The sequence below is a fragment of the Rhinolophus ferrumequinum genome, chromosome 12 (genome assembly GCF_004115265.2).
Source record: "Rhinolophus ferrumequinum isolate MPI-CBG mRhiFer1 chromosome 12, mRhiFer1_v1.p, whole genome shotgun sequence".
NCBI classification, from domain to species: domain Eukaryota; kingdom Metazoa; phylum Chordata; class Mammalia; order Chiroptera; family Rhinolophidae; genus Rhinolophus; species Rhinolophus ferrumequinum.
In genome coordinates, this window is record NC_046295.1 from 77548929 (window position 1) to 77571453 (window position 22525).

The window sequence follows — 22525 nt, forward strand, 5'->3', positions numbered from 1 at the left end:
CTTCCGTCTAATTGTGTAATATCTGGCTCTCCTGACCTGCACTCTGACCCCTGTGGAACAGGACTGTGTGTATCTTCCCTACCAGACACTCATCCGAGGCCCCCATCTCCCACACACACACACACGCACACACACTCCACCAGTAACATACCTTCTGAACCCCGGCTTCTAAACCTGGTTTAGACTTCGCACAAGTCCCAGGACCCCATCCTTCTTTGGGCCTGTTTTACTCCACAAAATACATTTGTACAAAGAGGTGCTAGGATCTGAGATTCCTAGGAACAGAGGTGACGTCCATTAGCGATCAGCACCAGAGTGAGAAGCAGAGAGACGCTGATAAGTGTTTGAATAACTTAAAATTTTATTATGGGCAAAAAGTACTGGCTTGAAGCAACTTCCTAAGGTAAAGTTCAGATAAGGAAAGGGAGGAACACCTGAGCCTTGGCTGGGGCCAGCACAGGGCTGGGGTCAGGGCTGGGACTCAAGGCCAGTACACTGTTGGACTCTGCCTGTTGAGTGCCAGCCAAGTCTGGGGAGGCCAGAGGGGACCCAAGACCCTAAAACTTGACCGAGGGAGGGGCAGGGAGAGGCCCAGGTCTGGCCTCCCTCACCTCCAAAACAGGATTGTAGACACCGTGGGAAGGTGCTCCTGAATGCCCCAAGACTAAGGAGGGCTCTTCCCTACAGACATCTGTGTCACAGAGAGGGGGACCCCAGTACCACCTACCCCCATCTTGGGAATGGCTAAAACCTGGACAAAGACAGAACCCTGAAAAGTGTACAGGGACCAACCAAGTGACACAGGGCCCTGGGGGTGACGTCAGGCCCCGAGTTCATCCTTCCACTCCTGCAGCTTCTTATCCATGGCCTGGAGCGTGGATTCATCCTGCACCAAGACAGATTGATCCTACCCCTCTCCTCACACCCTCCAGCAGGCCTTGGGAAGTTTGGGGAGGTGCCCCCCTCCACAGCCCTGCCTTTTACCTTCACAAAACAGAAGCGGATATAGTGATCAAAGTGCTTCTGATGTGACTGGCTGTAGAAGACGGAGACTGGGATGGCCACCAAGCCCTGCGGAGGAGAAAGGCTGCGTCTCCACCGGGCCCCACAGCCTGGGAATCCCTGGCTTTGGGGGGACAGAGGACGTCCATGATGGAATGGGGTAAGGAGAGTTAGCGTCAATGTGACACCTCCCGGTGCTATGTCAAGGTCAGAGGAAAGGAATCCCAAAACATCATCCCCACGTCCCTCTGACATACAGAGGAGAGATGGAGGCCACGCCAGGGGTCCGGCAGAGCCAGGGAAGAAATAAGCCTTAGAATCATAGCTCTGAGCTGGATGGACCTCAGAGTTAATGGGCCAACTCCTCAATGTACAAGACCGAGGGCCTGAGAGGGCAGGAACTCCTGCCAGCCCACATGGCATCTTTGTGCAAATTAAAATCAGGCTCCCTGTTCCTTGAAATGGATGCAACCCTGTACCAGGGCTCATGGCAGAGGCTGGACTGGACTTTGGCCCATCAACCCCATGGGTGCCCATCAAGACACCCTTGAGCAGTGCACAACCTGTACAACCATACACAGTGGCCCTGGCAGACGACCAGCCCACCTTATTCTTGATCATCCACTTGACGAAGCGACTATCATAAGGCTCGTCCACAGCACCAGGCAAGTCAGGCATCCTCCTTTCTGTGGGATATAGGCCATGCTGAGCCCTGGGCAGCCTCCAGTACCCCATTCCCTGCCCAGCCCGGCCAGTCCCACGCACTGAAGTCTGAGATGTCTGTGATGAGGAAGTAGCTGCCCTGGGAGATCACAGGCCTCAGGCCCACGGACTGTAGGCTCCGTATCATGTGGTCACGCTTGCGCTGGACAGCCTGTGGGAACTGCACGAAGTAGCTGCTGGGTTGGCCGAAATGCAGCTGCTCCCGCTGGAAGCTCTGGGCTACTGCGGCCTGGGGAGGGTAGATGGACAAGCAGGTCAGGCGTAACTTGACCCTGGAGCCAGCCTGGGTGCTTTGGTGGCCCTGCCCCTCCTCACCTGGCTCTGCGTGGGACAATGAAAGATAGAGTTCTGGTGCACAGTGCGCAGGTGCTTCATGAGGCTATTCGGGCCCAGGACCCAGCCCACCTAGACCAGGAACACGGGAGGGGTGAGGCCCTTTAGGACCTGGCCAAACGCCTCCTTAATTCCCAGGCTCCCTTTCCTGCCAAGGTCGTAGTGGGGAAGGGTCACCCCCATCCTCGTTGACTCACCTTCCAGCCAGTGACACTAAAGGTCTTGCCAGCGCTGCCAATGGTCAGGGTGCGTTCCCACATGCCGGGGAGGCTGGCTGCTCAAAGTCAAAGAGAGCAGCTGCTGAGATGGAGGGAGGGGGCAGGGGAGGGGTGGTGGCTGGGCACGCAGGCTCTCAACGCTCTGAACTTCGCTAAGCGCTACGCTATTTACAGGACTTATTTCAGCTCATCCTCATGACAACCTGGAGGCAGGTGCCATTGCTCTCAGAGAAGTAAAGTCACTGTCGCAGGTCACAAAACCTGCCTGGTTCCAGACCCTTCTGTCTGAATCACCAGGCCTGTGCTGACTCCCAGATTGGGCTCGAGGCCCTGGCACCAGTGTCCAGGGCATGGGGGGCACCCTGGGCTCACCGATGCTGATGTGCTGGCACCCATCATAGACCAGCCACTGGTAGACCTCGTCCGAGATGCACACCACGTCATGCTGCTGGCACAGGCTGGCCACCAGCTCCAGTTCTGCCTTGGAGAACACCTGCAGGGACCACCCCCAAACAGAGAGGCCTGCTCAGAGAGAGAAAGGGATACGGCCAAACCCACTGCGAAGGGCTTTTCTGCCCCCATCCGAGTGAATCCTTGCAACACGGACCCTGTGAGGTCGGTTGTGAGATAACAGAACAGATATATATTGGTCTCTGCCCCCAGGTGCTGGCACAGAGCTCCTGAGACCCTTGTAATTTCCTAACTGATGAGAGAGAGCACTAGAAGCATCTTTCGGTGTAATGAGGCAACTCTGGGTGGGCTCCTGGATCAGGCTGGTCACCAGAAAGACCGCGTCATCAGAAGCTTGGCAATTTCATCCCGCCCACCCTGCCACTTCTCCCGAGTGACGAGAGGGGCTGGAAATGGAGTTAATTGATGATGTCGATGTGAGGAAGCCTCCGTAAAATCCACTAGTATGGGGTTTGGAGGGTGACGCACCCCACCTCCACCGGGACAGAAGCTCCTGTGCTCGGGACCCTCTCAGACCTCGCCCTATGTGTCTCTTCATCTGACTGTTCATCAGAATCCTTTATCATAGCCTTTAATAAACTGGCAAATGTAAATAAGTGTTTCCGTGAGTTCTGTGAGCTGCTCTAGCAAATTAATTGAACCTGAAGAGGGGGGTCATGGGAAGCTGAGATTTATAGCTGATTGGTCAGCACGGGTGACAATTGGACTTGTGACTGGCATCCGAAGCGGGGTGGGGGCAGTCCTGTGGGACTGAGCTGTCAGCCTGTGGGATCTGGTGCTGACTCCAGGTAGACAAGTGTTAGAATGGAGTTAAAGTGCTGGTGTCTCAGAATTTCTTGGGGTGGGAAAACGCCACACATATCTGGTGTTGTGAGTGTGGTAGTCGTGTCAGAGTATAGGAGACACACAGGAGGAAGACTGGGTTTTCCTTTCCATCAGTTTTGTCATGTTCCCATTTTACAGATGAGAAAACACTCCAGGAGATGAAGCCACTGTCCCAGGGTCAAGGGGACGTAAGTAATGGAGGCCCCCAGCCGGATCCACCACCAGCCCTCACACCTTCCCTGGGGAATGCTGCCCCTGTGCCAGGGACCTCCAGGGACCTCGGTCCTCAGAGCTCATCACAGGGAGCCCTCCCACTTCACAGATGAAAAGACTGAAGCCCCAAGGTAGCAAATCAGTAACCGAGTAGGGACTTGACCCCAGTCTGGAGGGGTCCCTGGAAGGGAGACTCTCAGTTACCTTTCCCAGGGGGTTGTTGGGTGTATTCAGGATCAGGGCTTTGGTTCGAGAAGTGAACTTGCTGGCTAGTTCTGTGGGGTCTAGCTGCCAGTCGCTGCTGGAATCTAGTTCCCGGTCCTTCGTGGGGGTCTGTAAGAGGAGGTGGGAGGGGGTGGCAATACTGACCTCACAGTCAGTGCTAAAGATTTGACCCTCCTCCCCCAAGGCATCTGTCCTCACGCTCGCCCTTTTGGGGCTCAGGACACCCCTCCCCACCTCCTGGAGAAACCGGTCTCCTTCACTTCCTTCCCTCTTTCCCACTTTCTAGTGTCCCACACAGCACACTCCTTGGACCCCTCTGCCCACCCACAGCCCAACCAGCATCCTTACCAGCTTCAGTGACACAAACACAGGACGACCCCCAGCCATCAATGTCATGGGCTCATAACAGTCAAAAGAGGGCTCGATGATGATGACCTGGTACAAGGGTCAGATGAGCTGGGCTCAGCCACCCTGACCGCTCGCCCCCACCCGGCCCAAGCCTCACCCACTCACCTCGTCTCCTTCATCCACCAAGGCCTGAAAGGCTGTGAACAGTGCCCCGTAGGCACCCACCGTTACCAGCACATTCTCAAACGGGTCTATCTCCTGGCCCAGCAGCTTCCCAAAGAAACTTGCCAGGATCTTCGTCAGTGGTGGGTAACCCTGCCAGGAGAGCAGTGTCAGCCACCTGGCTCAGCCTGGGCCCACCCTCCTGCTCTGCTGCATCCAGGCAATTCTGACATTTTCCAGCAGCGGGCCTGGGGCCAAGGGAATCCGTTCTTTCATCTCCGCTGTAGTGCTTGCCATCAGGCCTGTTCTGTGCCACGCCCAGGGCCAGGATGTGGTGGGGAACCAGACAGAGTGTGTGCCACACAGCCCCCAAAGCAGCGGAACTCCATACTGGAAACACTTGTCTTTGAGTTTAATGAGCACATTCGTCATCTGCTCCTCCCAGCAGCCTTGCAAGAGGGGTATTATTTGCTTGCCCACCATTTGGCAGGTAGAAAAATAAAGATCCAGTGAAAGGAAATGACTTGGGCACGCACAGCTGAGGTGCAGGAATAGGACTTTATGCCACAGCTTTGGAAGGGCTCCACTTGGAGAGGAAGATGGGATCCATACGCTTGTTTGCTGAGGACACTGACAAAACACTCAAGGCGAAGCCAAGTGACTGAAGCTTAAGATCGAGAATTTAACTAAATGATTCACTAAACCAGATCTGACCACATACAAATTAAAAATTTCCGTACAGCAAAATATACCCTGAGCGAAGTTAAAAGACAGAGAGAAAAACATTATAACATAAGGAATGATACAAGATGTTAACATATACAGAGCTCTTACAAAGCAACGAGACAATACATATCCAAATGAAAAAGTGAAATAGGTCTCGAAAAAGTGCTAATGCATATGAAAGAAGAATAATTGAAGAAGACAAGCAAATAAAAACAACATTGAAATATTGCTATAAGAATACAGTGTTCAGATGAGCAGATATTAAAAAAAATTGACAATGCCCACAGTCGGCAAGAGTGAGACAAATGGGTTGCCCTCTCTTTAATTTATAGAATGAACTGTCCTTGGGGTGGCCAGTTAGCTCAGTTGGTTAGAGCGCGGTGCTAATAACACCGAGGTTGCTGGTTTGATCCCCGCATGGGCCACTGTGAACTGTGCACCCCAGCTCTGAGAACATCTGTCGGTGGGAATGTGAGTAAACCTAACGAGGGGGTGGGGGCGCCATTTGACAATATCCATCACATGCTTAAATGCTTACACCCTTTGATTCTCTAGTTTTATTTCTGGGGATTTATCTGAGAGAAACACTCACACATGTGTACAAAGATGTACCCACAGAGCTATTCTCTGTGGCATTGTTTATAATAGTGAGATATCCAAACCAGTCCAGCAGTGCAGGGCTGGTTAAGAAAAGTGTGGCACATCTAGGCTATAGAATACTATGACTATGCAGCCATTAAAAAGAATGAGGCTATTCTGACATGGATAGTTGTCCCTGACATGCTGCTTAGTGAAATAAACAGTGACAGAACGTTATTTATAGTATGAGTCCATTTGTGTTAAAAAATACAAATCTCACATGTAGGTATATATACGTGTGTGCCGGTGTGTGTGTGTATTTATACAAGCATTTTAAAATGTTAAAAGCTTAAAAATCTAAACACTCAACAAAGTAGCCAACTGTTGGCAGTAGTTACCTCTGGATTGTGGCATTGGAAAGAATGTCCCTCCTGGCAATTCTGATGCATACTAATGTTTAAGAACCATTGCTCTATTCCTAGGGTTGGTAAATATTTACTCTGTGGCCCTTTAGAGAAAGAGTTTGCATTTAGAGTCAAAGCAGTCAGCAGCTTGTCTTTCAGGGCCCGGCTTAGGTGTCACCTCCTCCAGGAAGCCATCCCTGATCTTTCTTCCTGCTCCCACAGTACCCCGTTCTCTTTCACTACAGCATGTCAACTGCCTTTGTTTTCTGCTTTTTTTGGTTTCCTTTGTTTTTTTGGTTTGCCTTTCCCCCAGATCATGAGCTGTCCCAGGGACTGGAACAGAGGAGACACTCAGTGAACGCTGAATATTGCTGGACTGAATTCCCTGGACTCTGCCCCTTCCTCTCCCAGAGTGGAGGCCTGTGTCCAGGGGCCCGGAGGGGCTGGGAGACTCACAAACGCCCTGGTGTACTGGTTGAGCATGAAGTCTCCACTGATGGCTTGCTGAAACGCTTCCACGGCGAAGTCCGGGGGCGGGAAGTCAGGGAAGCCTTGTCCCAAGTTCACGGCATCACATTCACTGGCCAGTTTGGTGAACACCACCCTAGGCAACAAATGGAGAGTTGGCATCAGTCCACCCCGCCACCCCAACCGGGACCTCCACCTATTTCAAGGGCAAGGTGAGCGATGAACTGGGTTTGTTCTAGAAAAACTGGACCACTAGCATCTGTCCTGGCCTGAAGACAGATGCTGTGCTTTGCGATTTGGTGGGCCAGGTACTGTGCCAATCCCATGATGTCTCAGCCCAGGGGCTTTCAAAGTTTTCAACTGTGATGCACAGTAAATCATCTTTACGTCACAAACCCCGTAGAGCACAAACATGGAATCAACATTATCCTTTTGGTGTCATTTACTACAGTAGTTCCATTCCCATCCTATGCTATGGAGTTGCTGAAACTCAGAGAGGTCAGTGACCTGCCCAGAATCACACAGCAGCTAATGGCAGAACTGAGATGCAAAATCAGGACTAGGGTGCCAGGTTCCAATGTCCTACAGGGACTGGCTGCCCTCTAGACTGGGCCTGTAGGGTCCTGGTCCTGGTGCCCTCTTTTGCTCTGACTCTCATGACCCTTATCCCTCTTGACATTGCCCTCCTGTCCCGTGCATTCTTCCTAGGCCCACTCCTGCTTTGCCCTGCCTCTGCATGAGACTAAGCTTCTCCTGGCCTCAGTCTCCCTTTCTGTACAATGGCGGTGTTGAGTTTGAGAGTCTGCCAGGTCTGAGTCAGGAAAGAATCTTGCTGCCTCTCCTAGCCTTTCTCCTCGTCATTCCCCGTTGAGTTGAACCTTATCTGCAAAATGGGCCCCTGGCTGCCTAACCTGCTTCACAGAGAGGACAGAGGGTGGCAGGCTGAGGATCAGGCCCTTGGAGGCCCAGCCTAGAGCACAGCCGCACTCTCCGGGGCATCTGGGCCTGGCTCCCCCGTCCCAAACACCATGGAGCATCGAACGAGAAGATGGAGGGGGAACATCTTCGTAAAACACAAAGTGCTGTATGTGAGGGCAGTTTGAAAGAAAAGATCGCCCCATGTTTTGTAAAAACAACAGTCAACTTTTTTTTTTTTTTAAAGTATAGAGGTATCTCTATGCTCCTGGCCAATGGTCGGGGGGATGGGAAGGTCATTAAATCTTCCTCACACATCTTCCCATTGCAGCCATACAATCACTACCGTGTTTCCCCGAAAATAAGACCTTGCCGGACAACCAGCTCTAATGCGTCTTTTGGAGCAAAAATTAATATAAGACCCGGTATTATATTATATTATATTATATTTCATATTATAAGAACTGGTCTTATGGTAAAATAAGACCGGGTCTTATATTAATTTTTGCTCCAAAAGACGCATTAGAGCTGGTTGTCCGGTTAGGTCTTATTTTCGGGACTAGGCACATACTCCTTCTGTATTTGGAATAAGGCAATGCAGAAAAGCAATTAACCTCGGCAAACGTCCAGTGAAGAACTGCTTGCATCTTACCTTCTTCGTTTAGTTTATCTTACTCTGTACTAAGTGTGAAATAAAATAGTCCCTGGAAAGTCCCTAGCCTGTGCCCAGGTAATGGCAATTGCTATCATACAGTATTTTGCCTTATCGTCCCAAGGCCCTTGAAGGGAAATATAATTGTTTCCATTTCGCAGTTGGGGAGCTGAGGCTCAGGGCAGATGTGTCACCGGCCCCAGTGCCAGCGCCAAGGAGGGTGAAGCTGAGATTCGAACCCACGCCTGCTGCTTCAGGTCTCACCTCTAATGAGTTGTGGCTGCAAATCTGACCATCTCGGTACCGCGGAGTTGCTGTCAACTCTGGGACTACCAACACTGTCCCGCACCCCCACTCCCCCACACACCTCCCCGGTCCTGCCCGCTCACCATGGATTGTGGTCAATCCTGTCCAGCCTTCGAGCCTGCAGCCGTTTCCGCATGGTGAGCTAGAGACAGAGAAAGTGAAGGTCACAGTGGTGGAAGTGCTGCAGCCTGGGCCTGCCCAGTTAGGGAGGCAGCTATTTTGTCTGAACACAGCTCCACCCCATCCACTTCCGGGAAGGAGGCGGAGATCAGCACTTCCAGGGAGCAGGTGGGGCTCCAGCTGGTCTCCTAGGCTTGTCCAGACTGTGCCTGGCTCCTCCCCACTCCACCGGCTTGACTTGTGGGCCACCTGCCAGCCCAGCTCCGCAAGTCCTGAGACATGGCCTGGATTCAGTCATGGCCCCTTCAGTCAGGAGGGGCTAGGGGCCGAGGGGGAGGAGCTGGAGGAAGAGGGGGGAGGGTAGAACAGGGGAAGGATCGTGGAAAGAGTGACAGCAGCAGCTTCCACATACAGAGGTCTTGCTAAGCAGTTCCATTTACTTCGCAGGACAATCTGGCTGTGTCTATTTTATAGATTAGAAAATAGAGTGGTGAGTGATGTGTTCAAAGTCACACAACAAACACACTCAGACTCAGGCCTGTTTGAGACGAGGACACGTTTTGACTCAGGTGAACTTGCTCAGTTCTGGGGGAGCTCAGGGGCCCTCCTCCAGCAACCCCTTGCATCCCGTGTTCCTTCCAGCTTCTCCGTCACCCACAAGTGTGCAGACGCTGGCCAGGCCTAAGGGCCTCCAAACTCAGGTCCTAAGCCCGCTTTGGCTGGGTGACACTGGCCAGGTGATTTAGCCCCTCCTGGCCTCAGTCTCCCCATCAGTATAAATAGGAGCATGGGCTTGTGGTCCCTTAGAGGGTCTGTGGGTCTCAGATGGCTGACAGGTAGCAGAGCCAGGTCTCTAATGTTCTCAGCCACTTGCTGTGGCAAATAGTGAGCTCTCACTGTTTCTCATGGTCTAGCTCCGCCCCCAGCACCCCATCAGAGGTGCCATGATAATTCCCATCTAGAGATGAAGACAGAAAGCTCAGAGATGGTCAGGGATCTGCGCAAGATCAGAGGAGGAGCTGGGCAGGACCTTGGACAGGTCCCTTATCAGGGTGGCAGCGACAGCAGGGCTGCTACTCCCTGCGTAGCACCAGGTCCCCACCCTCAAGGGCCTGGGAACAGTCTGTATGTGCGCCAGGTTTTGCAATAGTCTGGGAGTCCTGCCAGTGTGAGCAATTGGAAGAGAGTTCAGCATGGGGCCTGGTACCTAGTGGGTGCTTTGCCGATGGTGGAGGCCCTGTCCCTTCACTGAATCCTTCCCTGACACCTATCACCAGGCCTGGCACTCAGTACACGTCAAGCTAGTTTAATGAGGGTGATCCCGGCCAGGGAAAATCATGTTATCACCAAAATGTCAATTAGTAGTGATTACCTTTAGTTGGTTTGTTAACAGATTTTTTTTCTTTTTTCCTTATAATTTTCTTATTTTCCAAGTTTTCTAAACTAAATGTTTTCATGGTTAAAAACGTGGGAGAAAAACTATGTTTTAGAGGAGGAATATTTATCAATGTTATATACTGATAATAGTAAAACAGGCTACAAAGTAGTATATAAAGTATGATTACATTTTGTAAAAAATATACCCTAATATATATTTGTATATACATACATTTTTTTCTATGACTATCTAGGAATAGAAAAAAATGTCTGGAAGGAAATATATCAAAATATTAACAAAGGTCCTCTCTGACTCTTTGGATTATAGATGATTTAATTTCACGTGTGTGTTTTTCTGCTTCCAAGTTTTCTGTATGGAGAGCATACCACACTGATTCTGATAAGTGCATTTTTTTGCATTGCACTTGCTTTGAATTTGGACGTGCCTTACAATCCATAGCATGAGTTTAACTGGCATGTCCCACATTTACTAGTCCAAAAATGTAACCGTGCATCTCACAATTGGTGGCATCATGGAGTCAACAAGGAATTACTTTTGAATTGGGGAGTCTTCAAAAATAAAGCAAAGACAGGGGTGGCTGGTTAGCTCAGTTGGTTAGAGCATGGTGTTAACAGCAACAAGTTTGCAGTTTCGGTCCCCACATGGGCCGCTGTGAGCTGCGCCCTCCTTAAAAAAATAATAATAATAATAAAATAAAATAAAAAATAAAGCCAAGATGAGTCAGGAGTGGGAGAGAGGATATAAGCTGGAGTGGGGGAAATCTGACGAGGGTTGGGGTGGGAAAGAGCAGAGGCGTACCGGGGTACAGAGAGAGGGAGAACAAAAGAAGTGAATGAGTTTGGAGGACATAAAAATAATGTGGGCACCCCAGAAACTTGGGGTGCTCAAAGGAGTGACCTTCAAGTATGTCACACAATACTGAGGTAAGTGAGGAAACAGTGCCTGTTCTTGGGCTTATGCAAAATGTATTCATTCAGCCAACATTTACTGAGCACCTACTGTGTACCAAACATGGGCTGGGCATGGGAGATGATGGGGGAGGCAGCCGGATGGGATTCAGATGCAGAGCTACAAGTTCTAGATTAGAAGCAAGGGCCAGGGAGGGACCTACATCCAGGATGCAGCCAGGGAAGGCTTCCTGAAGGAGGAGGCGTATGTCGAGATTTGAAGCCAGGACCAAGCCAGATCCCAGGGGCCCCAGGTCATGCATGTGGCAGAATGCACTTACAGTCTGGTGCAAGTACCGGGTGAGTGAAGCTCCAGCCTTCTTTCTCTGGAGGGACCCCACCAGGTGCAAATAGGTGGCTGCTGCATTCCTGAACATGCCTCCTAGAGCCATGGAGCACTGATGACTTCTCCAGGGACAGAGGAGAAGAGGGTAAAACACCCTGGCCAGAGAATGGCTCCAAGCCCAGGACTTGGGTCCCACACACACAGCGTTACACCTCTAATAATAACAACAATAAGGGCTAGTATTTATTGAGTGACCACTGTGTGCCAGGCATGGCAAGAAGTGCTTTGCTGCAGGATTATCATCCCTCAGTCCTCCAAACCACCCTGTGACCCCTCCCCCACCCCATAAGCTCAGGTGACCCTTTAAAAATGTAAATCTCCTCTAATGAAAAAAAATGATCCAGATGAAGATCCTAACAGCACCTAACATCACAGAGAGCATCAACCCCACACCATGTTCTGACTCTGGAAACACACACCACCTGCAAATTATTCCTGTCCTAAAACCAAATCTAAATCAGATAATGCCTCTGGATCACTAAAATACAAGGGACAGAAGAACGTGTTAAATGACATCAGAGATGCAATGAACAGATTCAGGCCAATGGAACTTCTATACAACAGATGACCCTGTTCTTCCACAAATAAAATGCAAGGGCAAAAAAAAAAAAGAAAAAAAAAGTCTGGGGCACTATAGATTAAAAGAGACTTAACAGACGTAAATTTAAAAAGTAAATACCTTGAAAAAGAAGAAAAACATTGGAGGACTCACTGCACAATTTCAAAGAGTACTAAGAAAGCTACGGGAACCAAGAAAGTGTTGTAACTGGCATAAGGAAAGACCTTGAAATGAATGGAATAAAATGGAGAGTCCAAAGATAAACTTTCACATTTAGGGTCAATTGTTATTTGACAAGGGTGCCAAGAAAATTCAGTAAGAAAGAATAGAATATCCTTTCAACAAATGGTGCTGGGATAACTGTATATCCACGTGCAAAAGTGTAAATTTGGACCCCTACCTTACGCCATACACCAAAATTAACTCAAAATGGATCACAGACCTAAAACTAAAAGCTAAAATTACAAAACTCCCAGAAGAAAACAGTAGTAAATGTTTGTGACTCGAGTTAGAAGATGGTTTCTTATATACAATACCAAAGGTACAAGCAAGAAAAGAAAAAAATAGGTAAATTGAACTTCATTGAAATAAAAAGCTTTTGTGCCTCAAAGGACACCATCAAGAAAGTAAAAAAGACAACCCATGATATGAGACAAAATATCTACAAATCGTAAGTTGGAATTTCTCCAAAGATATATAAATGGCTAATAAGCACATGAAAATATGCTCAATATTATTAGTCATTAGGGAAATGCCACATTAAAAATGCCACTTCCCACCCACTAAGATGGCTGTAAGAAATTAGATGGATAATTAGAAGCGTTTCGAGGATGTTGAGATAGTAGAAGCCTTGTACACTGCTTCTAGGAATGTGAAATGGTGCAGCTGTTGTGGCAAACAGCCTAGAAGTTCCTCAAAATGTTAAACAGAGTGTCACCATATGACCCAGCAATTCCTCTCTGAGGCATATATCCAAGAGAAATGACAACATGTTCACATAAAAACATGTACATGGACTCATAAGGAGCATGCTCGTAACAGCCAAAACGTGGAAACAACCTAAATGCACATCAGTTGATGGCCATCAATTGATAACAAAATGGGTTAATCCACATGATGGAATGTCATTCGACAACAAGCAGGAATGAAGTACTGCAACATGCCACAACAGGGATGAAACTTGAGAATGTGTTAAGTGAAAGAAGCCAGTCACACAAGACCACAAATTATATGATTCCATTTATATGAAACAGACAAATCGATTGAGAGAGAGAATAGATGATCAGAGGTTGCAACCTTAGCTGGGAGAGGGGGTGCTGGGGCTGGGGAGTGACTGCTGATGCGTCCGGGGTGTCTTTTGGTGTGATGAAAATGTTCTAAAACCAGATAATGGTGGTGATGGTTGCACAAGGATGAATCTACTAAAAACTACCAAACAGTACACTTTACGTGGTTGAATGAATGATATGGTGCGTGTATTATTGTATCTCAATAAAGCTGTTTTTAAAAATTGCCAAGGTTGGGGGAAAAAAGCGTCAGTGCCTTTGTGGTGGCCACGGGAATGTGTCTCTCTGACGCCAGGGGCCTGACTGACTGAGGGGACAGCTGTGCTCAGAATCCGTCCTGGTCCTCAGCACCGAGGCCGTGCTTCCGCAGCTGATCCCAGCCAGTGCCTGACGGATAGGGAGGCGGGCTATTGCTGGGAGACGAGGACTCCCACAGGCTTTGATGAAACTTTCTGAAAACTGCACTGCAGTCTGAGACTCTTCCTTCCAGCAGCCTTCCTTCCTTCCTCTCTCTTGCAAGGTGGGGGGGGGAACGATGGGGGGAACGATGGGGGGGTGTCAGACCAAAACCCTGAAAAAGTGTGTGTTTAGGGTCAGAGGCTGCTCTAGAGGCGCTATGGGCATCAGCCGGGTCCATGCGAGTTGGGCAGGGCCCCTAGGAGGATGTGGCCTTCAAGTTGTGTCCCAAAGCAGAGGAAAGCATACCAGGTAGAGAGAAGGGCGCAAAGACCTGGAGTTGGCATATCAGGCAGAGGGTGTCGGCGTGCTTCAGCCTCACTCAGCCAGGGGACCGAGGCCCACAGCAAGGTCAGTGCTGGGCATCGTCGGCGCCCTGTGTCTGCTGCGTGTTCTAGGGGGACCCACGGGCCCACTTGCCCAGCATTCAGCGGTTTCTCAGGACATGGTATTTTCAGGGCTAAAACTGGGACCATCCTGGGCAAACGGGGCTGGTGTGGTCCCCTTACATTGGCCAGATGCAGGGTTGGCTGCTCCTGTCCTGGGCCCAGTGTCCTGCTGACTCCTCCAGATGGACTCAATCCCATAGGGACGCTCCTGTGCCTCCCGACCCCCTGGCTCAAAATCTGCAGCTGCCCCGTAGGCTGATCCTCTCTCGGACACCCTCACCCACATGACTCCACGTCTATCAACTCTGCCCTTTCTCCTAAAGTGGCTGGACCCCCTGTGCCTCAAAGCCTTCATCATCTCACTGGATTCCAGTGGTAGAAATAACATGAACACCCTCAGCTCTAATTTGCTGAGCGCTCACCCTGCACGAGGCACTGTGGTAAGGACTGCACATCCGTCATCAGACCCTTTCAACAGGTGCTAGCCTCACCTGCATTAACAGGCAAAGACGTTGGTAACAAGGATAAAAGAACAACTACTGCTCACATTGAGCTCCTGGAGGTGGAAGGAGGGTCTGCACCACCTGGGGCTCCACACAGAGCGAAAACACACACTGAACAAGACCCCAGCTTGTGGCCCTACCCCCTCCTCTGCTACAACCTCGGCCCCTCACCCTCTCTGGGCACTGCCAGCTCTTGGGACTGGAGGTGGCCTGGGCCACCTGGCTCCACAGAGGGTGAGGAGAGCCTGTGCTGGACTAGGATACGCTTGACCAGACTCACTGCCCCGGGGCTGGGGCTGGCAACCAGGGCCGGGCTTTCGCTGCAGCGGGCTGCCAGGGCAGGGGGTGGTGTGTGTGCCCAAGTGAGTCTGTGGGCATGGCAGTGAGCATTACACTGCACCGTCCACGGGGCAGGTCTGTCCTACTATTGCTGAACCCTTGGTGCTCACCCAGGACCAGGCCCCAAACAGATCCCTGGGGAGAGGCTTAGAACAGTGGCTTTGGTGTCAGGCAGACCTTGGCCTCTGACCCAAGGCAAGTCACTTCACCTCTCTAAATGTCAGTTTCCCTATCTGTAAAATAAAAAGATAATTCATGAAGAGGGCTTCGCTTAGTGCCTGGCCCATAAAAGGTACCCAGGAAATGACAGATGTTAATAATAGAGTGGGCACTTTTTGAATATTCATTGAATTACTATAATATGGCACATGGAGATAGATGTGTGTGAATTCCCTCAGGTTTGCCGGCAGGGCTGACTCCTCCACCAGTCCTCCTCAGGAGGTCTAGTGCTGAGGACCCATGGAACACGCTTTAATTTTAATGTATTTTAAAATAAGAAAAAAAGAATACGATAATAAATATAATAATGGATTCAGCCTGGATGATATTCGTTCTTTATATCAACGCAGTTATAAAATGTAATTTTTATTTATTTTTTAATGGAGAAAGAGGGGCCCATGAAAATTAAAATGTGACCCTGAACATTGGCAAATGCTTGGGGTAGTTGTGACTTTACGTGCAAATATACGTGTTTGCACCTGAGTGTGTGCACACATCTGTCTTGTGTCTGTGAACGTGCGGGTGTAGTGAGGGCAGTTTCCAAGAATTCGAAGGAGAGGAAGAAGCCATTGGGGGTCCCCGCAGGAAGGGCACAGGTGGCCACGTGGGCTGCCCTCACCCATCAACACCGCTGTGCTTGACATCAGCATTAATAAACAAGGACTCGGTTGTTGTGGGCTTGTTGTTCCAGAAACTGCCAGCAGGGGGCAGGCAGAGCCAGCCTTGTCTAGACTTGGGGTGAGCTGGCCCTAGGGCTCCACACATAGGCGCACAGGAAGACTTTCATGCCTCAGTAGGGGACTGTGGCCTTGCTTCATTAAAATATGCAGCTACTAAAAGGAATGAGATTGCCCGTGTCATTCTGACATGGAGAGAGATTCAGGTTACATGGAAAATGCATGCTGAGGGGCGGCCAGGCCAGATGGCTCAGTTGGTTAGAGCACAAGCTCTTAACAACAAGGTATTTGCTGGTTCAATTCCCGCATGGGATGGTGGGCTGTGCTCCCCCTCACCCCCCCATAACTAGATTGAAAAACAGTGACTGGACTTGGAGCTGAGCTGCGCCCTTCACAACTAGATTGAAGGACAACGATTTGACTTGGAGCTGATGGGTCCTGGAAAAAAGCACACTGCTCCCCAATATTCCCCAAGTTAAAAAACAAAAAGCATGTTGATTTCAAAACTTACTGCAAAGCTATAGCAATCAAACAGTGTGGCTCAAAACAGTGTGGCTTTGGCATAACGATAGACATGTAAACCAATGGAATGAAAATTGAGAGCACAGAAATAAACGCAAACATCTCCAGCCAATTGATTTTTGACAAGGGTGCCAAGATCTTTCAATGGGGCGGAAATAATCTCCTCAACAAATGGACAACCAGATAACTGCAGGCAGAAGAACGCAGTCAGACCTCTACCTCACTCCATCTATGAATCAACGACCTTGATAACATTCTTGACAATGTCCTTTGATGCACAAAAGTTCTTATTTTTTATGAAGTCTAAACATAGAATTACCTGATGACCTAGCAATTCCACCCTAGGTGTGTACTAAAGAGAAATGAAAATATATTCACACAGAAACTTGCACATGAATGTTGATAGCAGCATTATTCATAATAGCCAAAAGGTGGAAACAATCCAAAAGTCCTGCAATACACGAATGGTAAATTGTGGTCTATCCATACAGTGGAATATTATTCAGCCATAAGAAGGAACAACAGACATACTGATCCATGCTATGACTTGGATGAACCTCGAAAACATTATATTCAGTGAGAGAAGCCAGACACAAAAGGCCACATATTATATGATTACTTTCATATGTCCAGAATAGGCAAATCCATAGAGTCAGAAAGCAGATTAGTTACCAGGAAATGGGAGGGAGGGAGAAATGTGGAACGCTTACTTAATGAGTCTGGGTTGTTTTTCTGGGGTGATGAAAAAGTTTGAAACTAGAGAGGTGGTGGCTATACAACATTGTGAATACACTAAATGCCACCGATTTGTACACTTCATCCTTTTCGTCTGAACCACTTCTGTCATTTATGTCGATAAATCTGCCTTCATTAAGTTTCTCTGGCTGCACATCTAGAGTTTGTGGAACAGTGAATAGCTGCGGTGTCCACATTCCTACAGTCAGCTATTTCTTTTATCACTCCTTTTATATTTGATTCAAATTTCACTCTCCGTGTTATCACTTTGCATTTCTTTGCGGCACTTTCATCTTTATTAGCCTGTCCCCTCTTTTGATGATCTGTTTCTGTAAAATGTCACAGGGGTTTACCTCTGGGAGACAAGAGGCAGCACAACTACATGCTTTGCTATCTGGATATCAACTGAATAACATGCATGGTGACCAATCAAAGACAGGCTTTTGAAAGCAGTGATGTGATTGGTCATTGAGCATTACGCACATCTGTTATTCCATAACAATTTATGGGCTGAAGAGCCAGCAGCAAAGTTCACACTTTATGCAATTACTCATAAATATAACATGGCAATATAACATGGCAACTGAAATTTGAACCGTGTTGTTGAGGGACTAGTGTCCTTTGATACACAAAAGTTAAAACTTACTTTAAATGGTAGTATCTGAAAGTCTTTCCTATCAGAACTGTACAAAGCAAGGACGGCTTAATTATGTATGTTTGTATATTAGGATGTTTCCAGGGATGCCACCAAGTTATTAACAGTGGCTTTCTCCGAGAAGGGTTGGGGTCATATAAACTTCTATACAGTTTGATTTTTTTTCAATAAGGCTGTAAAGCTCTGGAATCAGACAGACCTCAGGCTGAAGCTATTTACCAGCTGTGTGACTTCTGGCAATTATTAAACGTTCCTGGGAATAATTTCTGAAATGAAAATAATGATAGTACCAGCCTCATAGGGTTCTAGTGAGAAGTCAATGAGGTAACACCGAGTCAGTGTTCAACAAATGTCATCATTATTATTATTACCTAAAAATAAGTCCGTGGAGAAGTGCTGCAATGCAGGCAGCTCAGGCACAGTGACAACACTCAGGAGGCCAACCCCACCTGAAAAGCCAACCCCACCAAATGACCCTTACGACACCTTCTAGTGCAGCTTCCCAGGCATCTAAGATCCCAGGCTTCCTTGCTGCTAGGTCAGGAGCCGATGGCCAGTGGTCAGTGTCCTCCCCTGACACACGCCTCTAGCAAACTGGGCAGCTACTGGCCACCTTCTTGGCCAGAAGGCAACACAACTGATAACCAACAGTGGAGTGATCCCTAGGAAATGCCTCAGTGACCGGTACTCTGGTGGCTGATGTCAGCTTCACCTCCTGTTGGACCAGCCTTGCCAAACAGCCTGTGTTGATACCAGATAAAGTCCAAAGCCTCTTAAGCCTGGCCTTTGGAGCTAGCGTGAATACAGTTTGGAGTTTCCAGGCTCTCTTCTTTTCTGAATATATAAATCCTTTGCTTTTGAATAGACATTACCCACCTTTGCTCAAGGTGTACCCCTGTCTGGCACGCTCTCCAATTCGATCCCCCTGGCAGGACCTAGCCCCAGCTCTGCCTCCTCTCTGAAGCTTTTTGTGCTCAGCCAGGCCCTTGTCTGAACTCAGAGAGCACTTACTATGCACCTGACCCCTGTGCTAAATTCTCTCATCTTCACAAAAGTCCACCAGGAACACGTTATCCCCATAATCTCCCAAGAGGAGAATGAACAGAGCACACTCAGCTGAGAAAACCCGAGCAGGGATTCAAACCCTGGTTCACCTGTTTCCAAAGTCCAAACTCGTCCCCTCAAATCCCTGTTTCAGGAGGTGGGTGGTGGCACCTATATCAGCTCCCCTGCCGGCAGGAGACCATCAGCTTGTGGGGACAGGAGCTTCTTCCCTGAATGGAAGCTTGCACGGGCAGGCAAGGTGATTTTGGCTTCACAAGCTGCCACGTCACCTAAGCCAATTCTACTACGCAATCAGGACACTGTGTTTCTTAACAGTGGTACACTTGGTAATTGGGGTGAGTCAGTTCTGTCCTGGGCTGATCTATCCCTATCCAGTGCCTAGAAGGGTATATAGCATTCCCAGGCTCAAAATGTCAGGAGCGTCCCAGTTACTGAGCAAACACAAACCATGGCACCTCTGGAGCAGGGGCCTGGGAAGGGGGTACCATGCCCAGGCAAGACCAGTCTGTTACATGAACAATCATGGAAGAAGAAAGCTTGAACTTGGACTGGGATAAAACGATCCCTGCTCCACTGGGAACTAAATATGGGACCATAGCACAGCCTCTCTAAGCTCAGCTTCTTCATCTGTACAATGGGGACAATAACAATACAATCATTCCCAGAAAGCATTTAGCACATGTCCTGGCTCACAATACACTATTAATATTTAAACACATAAGGCTTTCCATAAAGATTAGTTAACCAAGCAGGACAACAAAGTCTCTTTTCAGATAATGAATCCCAATTTTGGGGGCAGGAGGGATGGGAGGAGATCTAAAAACAGAATCCCGATTGAGACAAGTGTTTGGTGAAAACTTGTCAAGTGAATGTTTCTGCCCTGAGGGAAGTGACAGCCTGTCAGGGAGTTCTAACAAGTCCACTGACTTATACACAGCTCCCCCTGGGTTTGGAATTGGCAAAGGAGAAAGGACTTCTGGAACCCAGGCTGCAGGTTTCGGGCCAGAGGGGTTGGTGGGTGGGGACCCCAAGTGAGACACACAGTAGGTACCCTACTCCTTATGCCTCCTGGCATAGAACTCAGATCCAAAATCAAAATCTCACTCTTTAGGGAAGTTTTACACATGGGAGAAAATAACATATGTACATATATTTAGTGCCTGGCAGAAATATTAGAGAGTCACAGCAGTTTTACAGATGGAGAAACCAAGGCTCAGAATGGGGAAATGACTTACCCAAAGTTAAGAGTCCTAGAAAAGCACAGAAGGACCCCCGTGGTAAATTCAAAGCTCGTACCACTGTCCTGGAATGAGTAAGTAGGATGAGCGTTAGGGAAACTGTCCAGGGAGCTGGCAGTGTCCCACATCTTGTTAGGGCAGAGTGATTCCTCTTCTGCTGCAGCTGGAGTGACTTTGGCTTGCTGGCTACAGAAGGGAGGAGTCATGCCCAGTTAGAGGTCCCAGTACACGGGCAACCTGAGAACCCACGTGAGCAGACAGCCAGGAAGACTGGAGGAGCTTCTTGTGCTGACACCTTTATTCACATGAGCAGTCTCTGCGTCAGTGAGTCGGCTGCCACTCTGGGAGCCAAATGAATTGTCAGGGGGCATCAGTGTAAAGGACTCTCATTGCTCTTAACTCTCCTGAGTTCCTTTGTCACCCCCACCTGGATTATAAAATCAGGGAGTCCTACTCTTTGGAGACGTGAAAAGTTAAGTGTGGAGTGTTGGGTGGGAAGCCACAGATGTTACCATATGGAGTCATTCTCCAAGAGGAAAGAGTGATTCACACAGAAGCCAGGCTACATGTTTCTAACCTGCATTGTCTTTTATCATGCCAGTTACCTTCGGGTATGAGTGTGTCTCTACTTCAGACTCCAGCCACATCATTTCTCCTTCCAGACATCCTACGCATCTTTCAGTCACAGATTTTAAAAGTCACCTCCTTTGAGAAGCCGTGATTCCACTTAGGGTTGAGCCAAGTGCTCCCTCCATTGTGCTTCCAAGGCCTGAGCTTCTGCGCCCTGCAGCGCTCATCACAGATGCTAACTGCAGGGTTTCTGTCACCCTCCAAGGACAGGAACTGTGTGTATGTCCTGTTCTCCACTGATCCTCAGCCTCTGGCAGCTCAACTAGCACACCGTAGGTTCCCCAAAGTATTAATGCTGGTGATTCAAGGAGGCTGAGGGAGAGACCAAGGAACCCAACCTCTGCCAGGAAGTGAGGCCTGGTGGCGACCCTTTTTGGACAACTTTCTTAACTTCTCTGTGCTTCACTTACTGATCTGTAAAATGGGGCTAATCTGCATGTGAAGCACAAAGCAGGCCAGGTGGGAGCACTCAGTGTCAGACCCTGGAGTTGTGGTTGTCAGTTTTATAGGTGGGACATAGAGACTCAGGGAGGGACATGCCAGGTCACAGTCTCAAGGTTGGGAAAGGGGCAAACCTTGGGCTCCAGTCTGGGCTTTGGGCTCCAGTGTTTGCCTCTTCCTTCCACACTTCAGGTTGTCTCCTGTCTGTTCCACTTGGTCAATCAGTAAACGGCCAATAAACAGTTATTGGATACCTGAGGTGTGCCAGGCCCCACGCTGGTGTTGTATGGTTGATAACAAAAAACCCTTCTCCACAGGGAATGGATAAACCAGAACTGTGGGCATTAATGTAAAATCCTCCATGGCTCAAATTCCAGCTTCAAATTCCACTAGCTGACAGTGAGATATTGCCAAGGTCCCTAATCGCCTAGAGCCTGTTTTCTCCTCTAATAACGGGAAAGTAAGACCTCCCAGCAGGAGAGCTGCACTTGGTTGGAAGAGAGGCATTGTTATCTTCTTCATTCTATTTTAAAAATAACCAACCTGTGCACATGGTAATAAATTCTTCCCCCTTGCCAGGTACCCCGGGGCCCAGTTCTTCTATCCCAGGCCACCCCAGTTAACTTCTTGTGCATCTTACCAGACGTCTGGTGCACACACCCACAGCCACCCCCAAACCCCATATACGTTCTTTTACACAAACGGTAGAGCAGATCAATGCTGTTCTTTTTACATCTAAGGTATCTTGGAAGACACCCCATATTATTAGTGCATACTGAACATTTTTCGTGTTAGTGGCTGCACAGTATGACATTGTATGGATTATTGTTTGACGTGGTTGCCGTTACTGTTTTCAGCCTGGCAGTTGACAGGACTCGCGATCCACGGAGCTGCAGAGCTGGAGTCCGTAACCCGGTTCCAAGCCCCGGCTCTGCCCAGAATTTGCAGTTACCTTGGGCTCCATCTTCCCCACCGGTACGACTGCGGAGTGGGGAGGGGATGTGGATGCAGAGAGAACCAGCCCGGTGGGTCCCAGTGTCCGAGTGCGGCTCAGCGAGAAGCGCGCGCAATTTATTCCCGCCGGTGGCTCCCAGCTGGAGTAAACTTTCCGGCAGCCACTCTGCTATCCCAGCACCCAAACTCTGCGAGCACTTTTGCACACTCCAGCTCGGAACCGGTTATCATGCCCTCCGGCCGCGGCATCTTACCTCTGGGCAGCAACGCTCAGGCATCAGTTACTCACCTGCGCCTCGGCTGCTTCACTGCTTGTCACCAAGGGCGCCCGGAAGGTTAGAGTCGTCCCTGTCCCTTTAAGGGGGCCGAGCCCAGGCTCGGCTACTTCCGCCCCAAAGCAACATGGCGCCAGCAGGGAGAGGAGCAGGTAAGGGCGCGGAGATAGCTCCCCTCAAAAAGATGGCGACGCCCTGGC

The 22525-nt window shown here is 49.2% G+C and overlaps 1 protein-coding gene across 8 annotated transcripts; it reads right to left on the reverse strand.

The window, feature by feature from the left end:
• Positions 1–339: 339 nt before the first annotated feature.
• On the reverse strand, positions 340–22472 carry KYAT1 (kynurenine aminotransferase 1). Of its 8 annotated transcripts, none has more exons than XM_033122821.1 (15): positions 22340–22472; positions 20023–20090; positions 11318–11441; positions 8654–8712; positions 6686–6833; positions 4524–4673; positions 4359–4445; positions 3990–4118; positions 2649–2769; positions 2256–2332; positions 2041–2130; positions 1768–1954; positions 1609–1688; positions 985–1071; positions 340–886 (listed from the first exon to the last, which is right to left on the reverse strand). In XM_033122821.1, the coding sequence occupies exons 3-15, from the start codon at positions 11426–11428 to the stop codon at positions 821–823; spliced, it is 1392 nt and encodes a 463-aa protein (XP_032978712.1). In that variant the 5' UTR covers positions 11429–11441; positions 20023–20090; positions 22340–22472; the 3' UTR covers positions 340–820. The 8 variants fall into 8 exon arrangements, with proteins under 8 accessions (XP_032978712.1, XP_032978714.1, XP_032978711.1 ...); XM_033122823.1 differs by having other exon boundaries at positions 11318–11444; XM_033122820.1 differs by having other exon boundaries at positions 20023–20211; positions 22340–22457.
• Between the last annotated feature and the right edge of the window lie 53 nt (positions 22473–22525).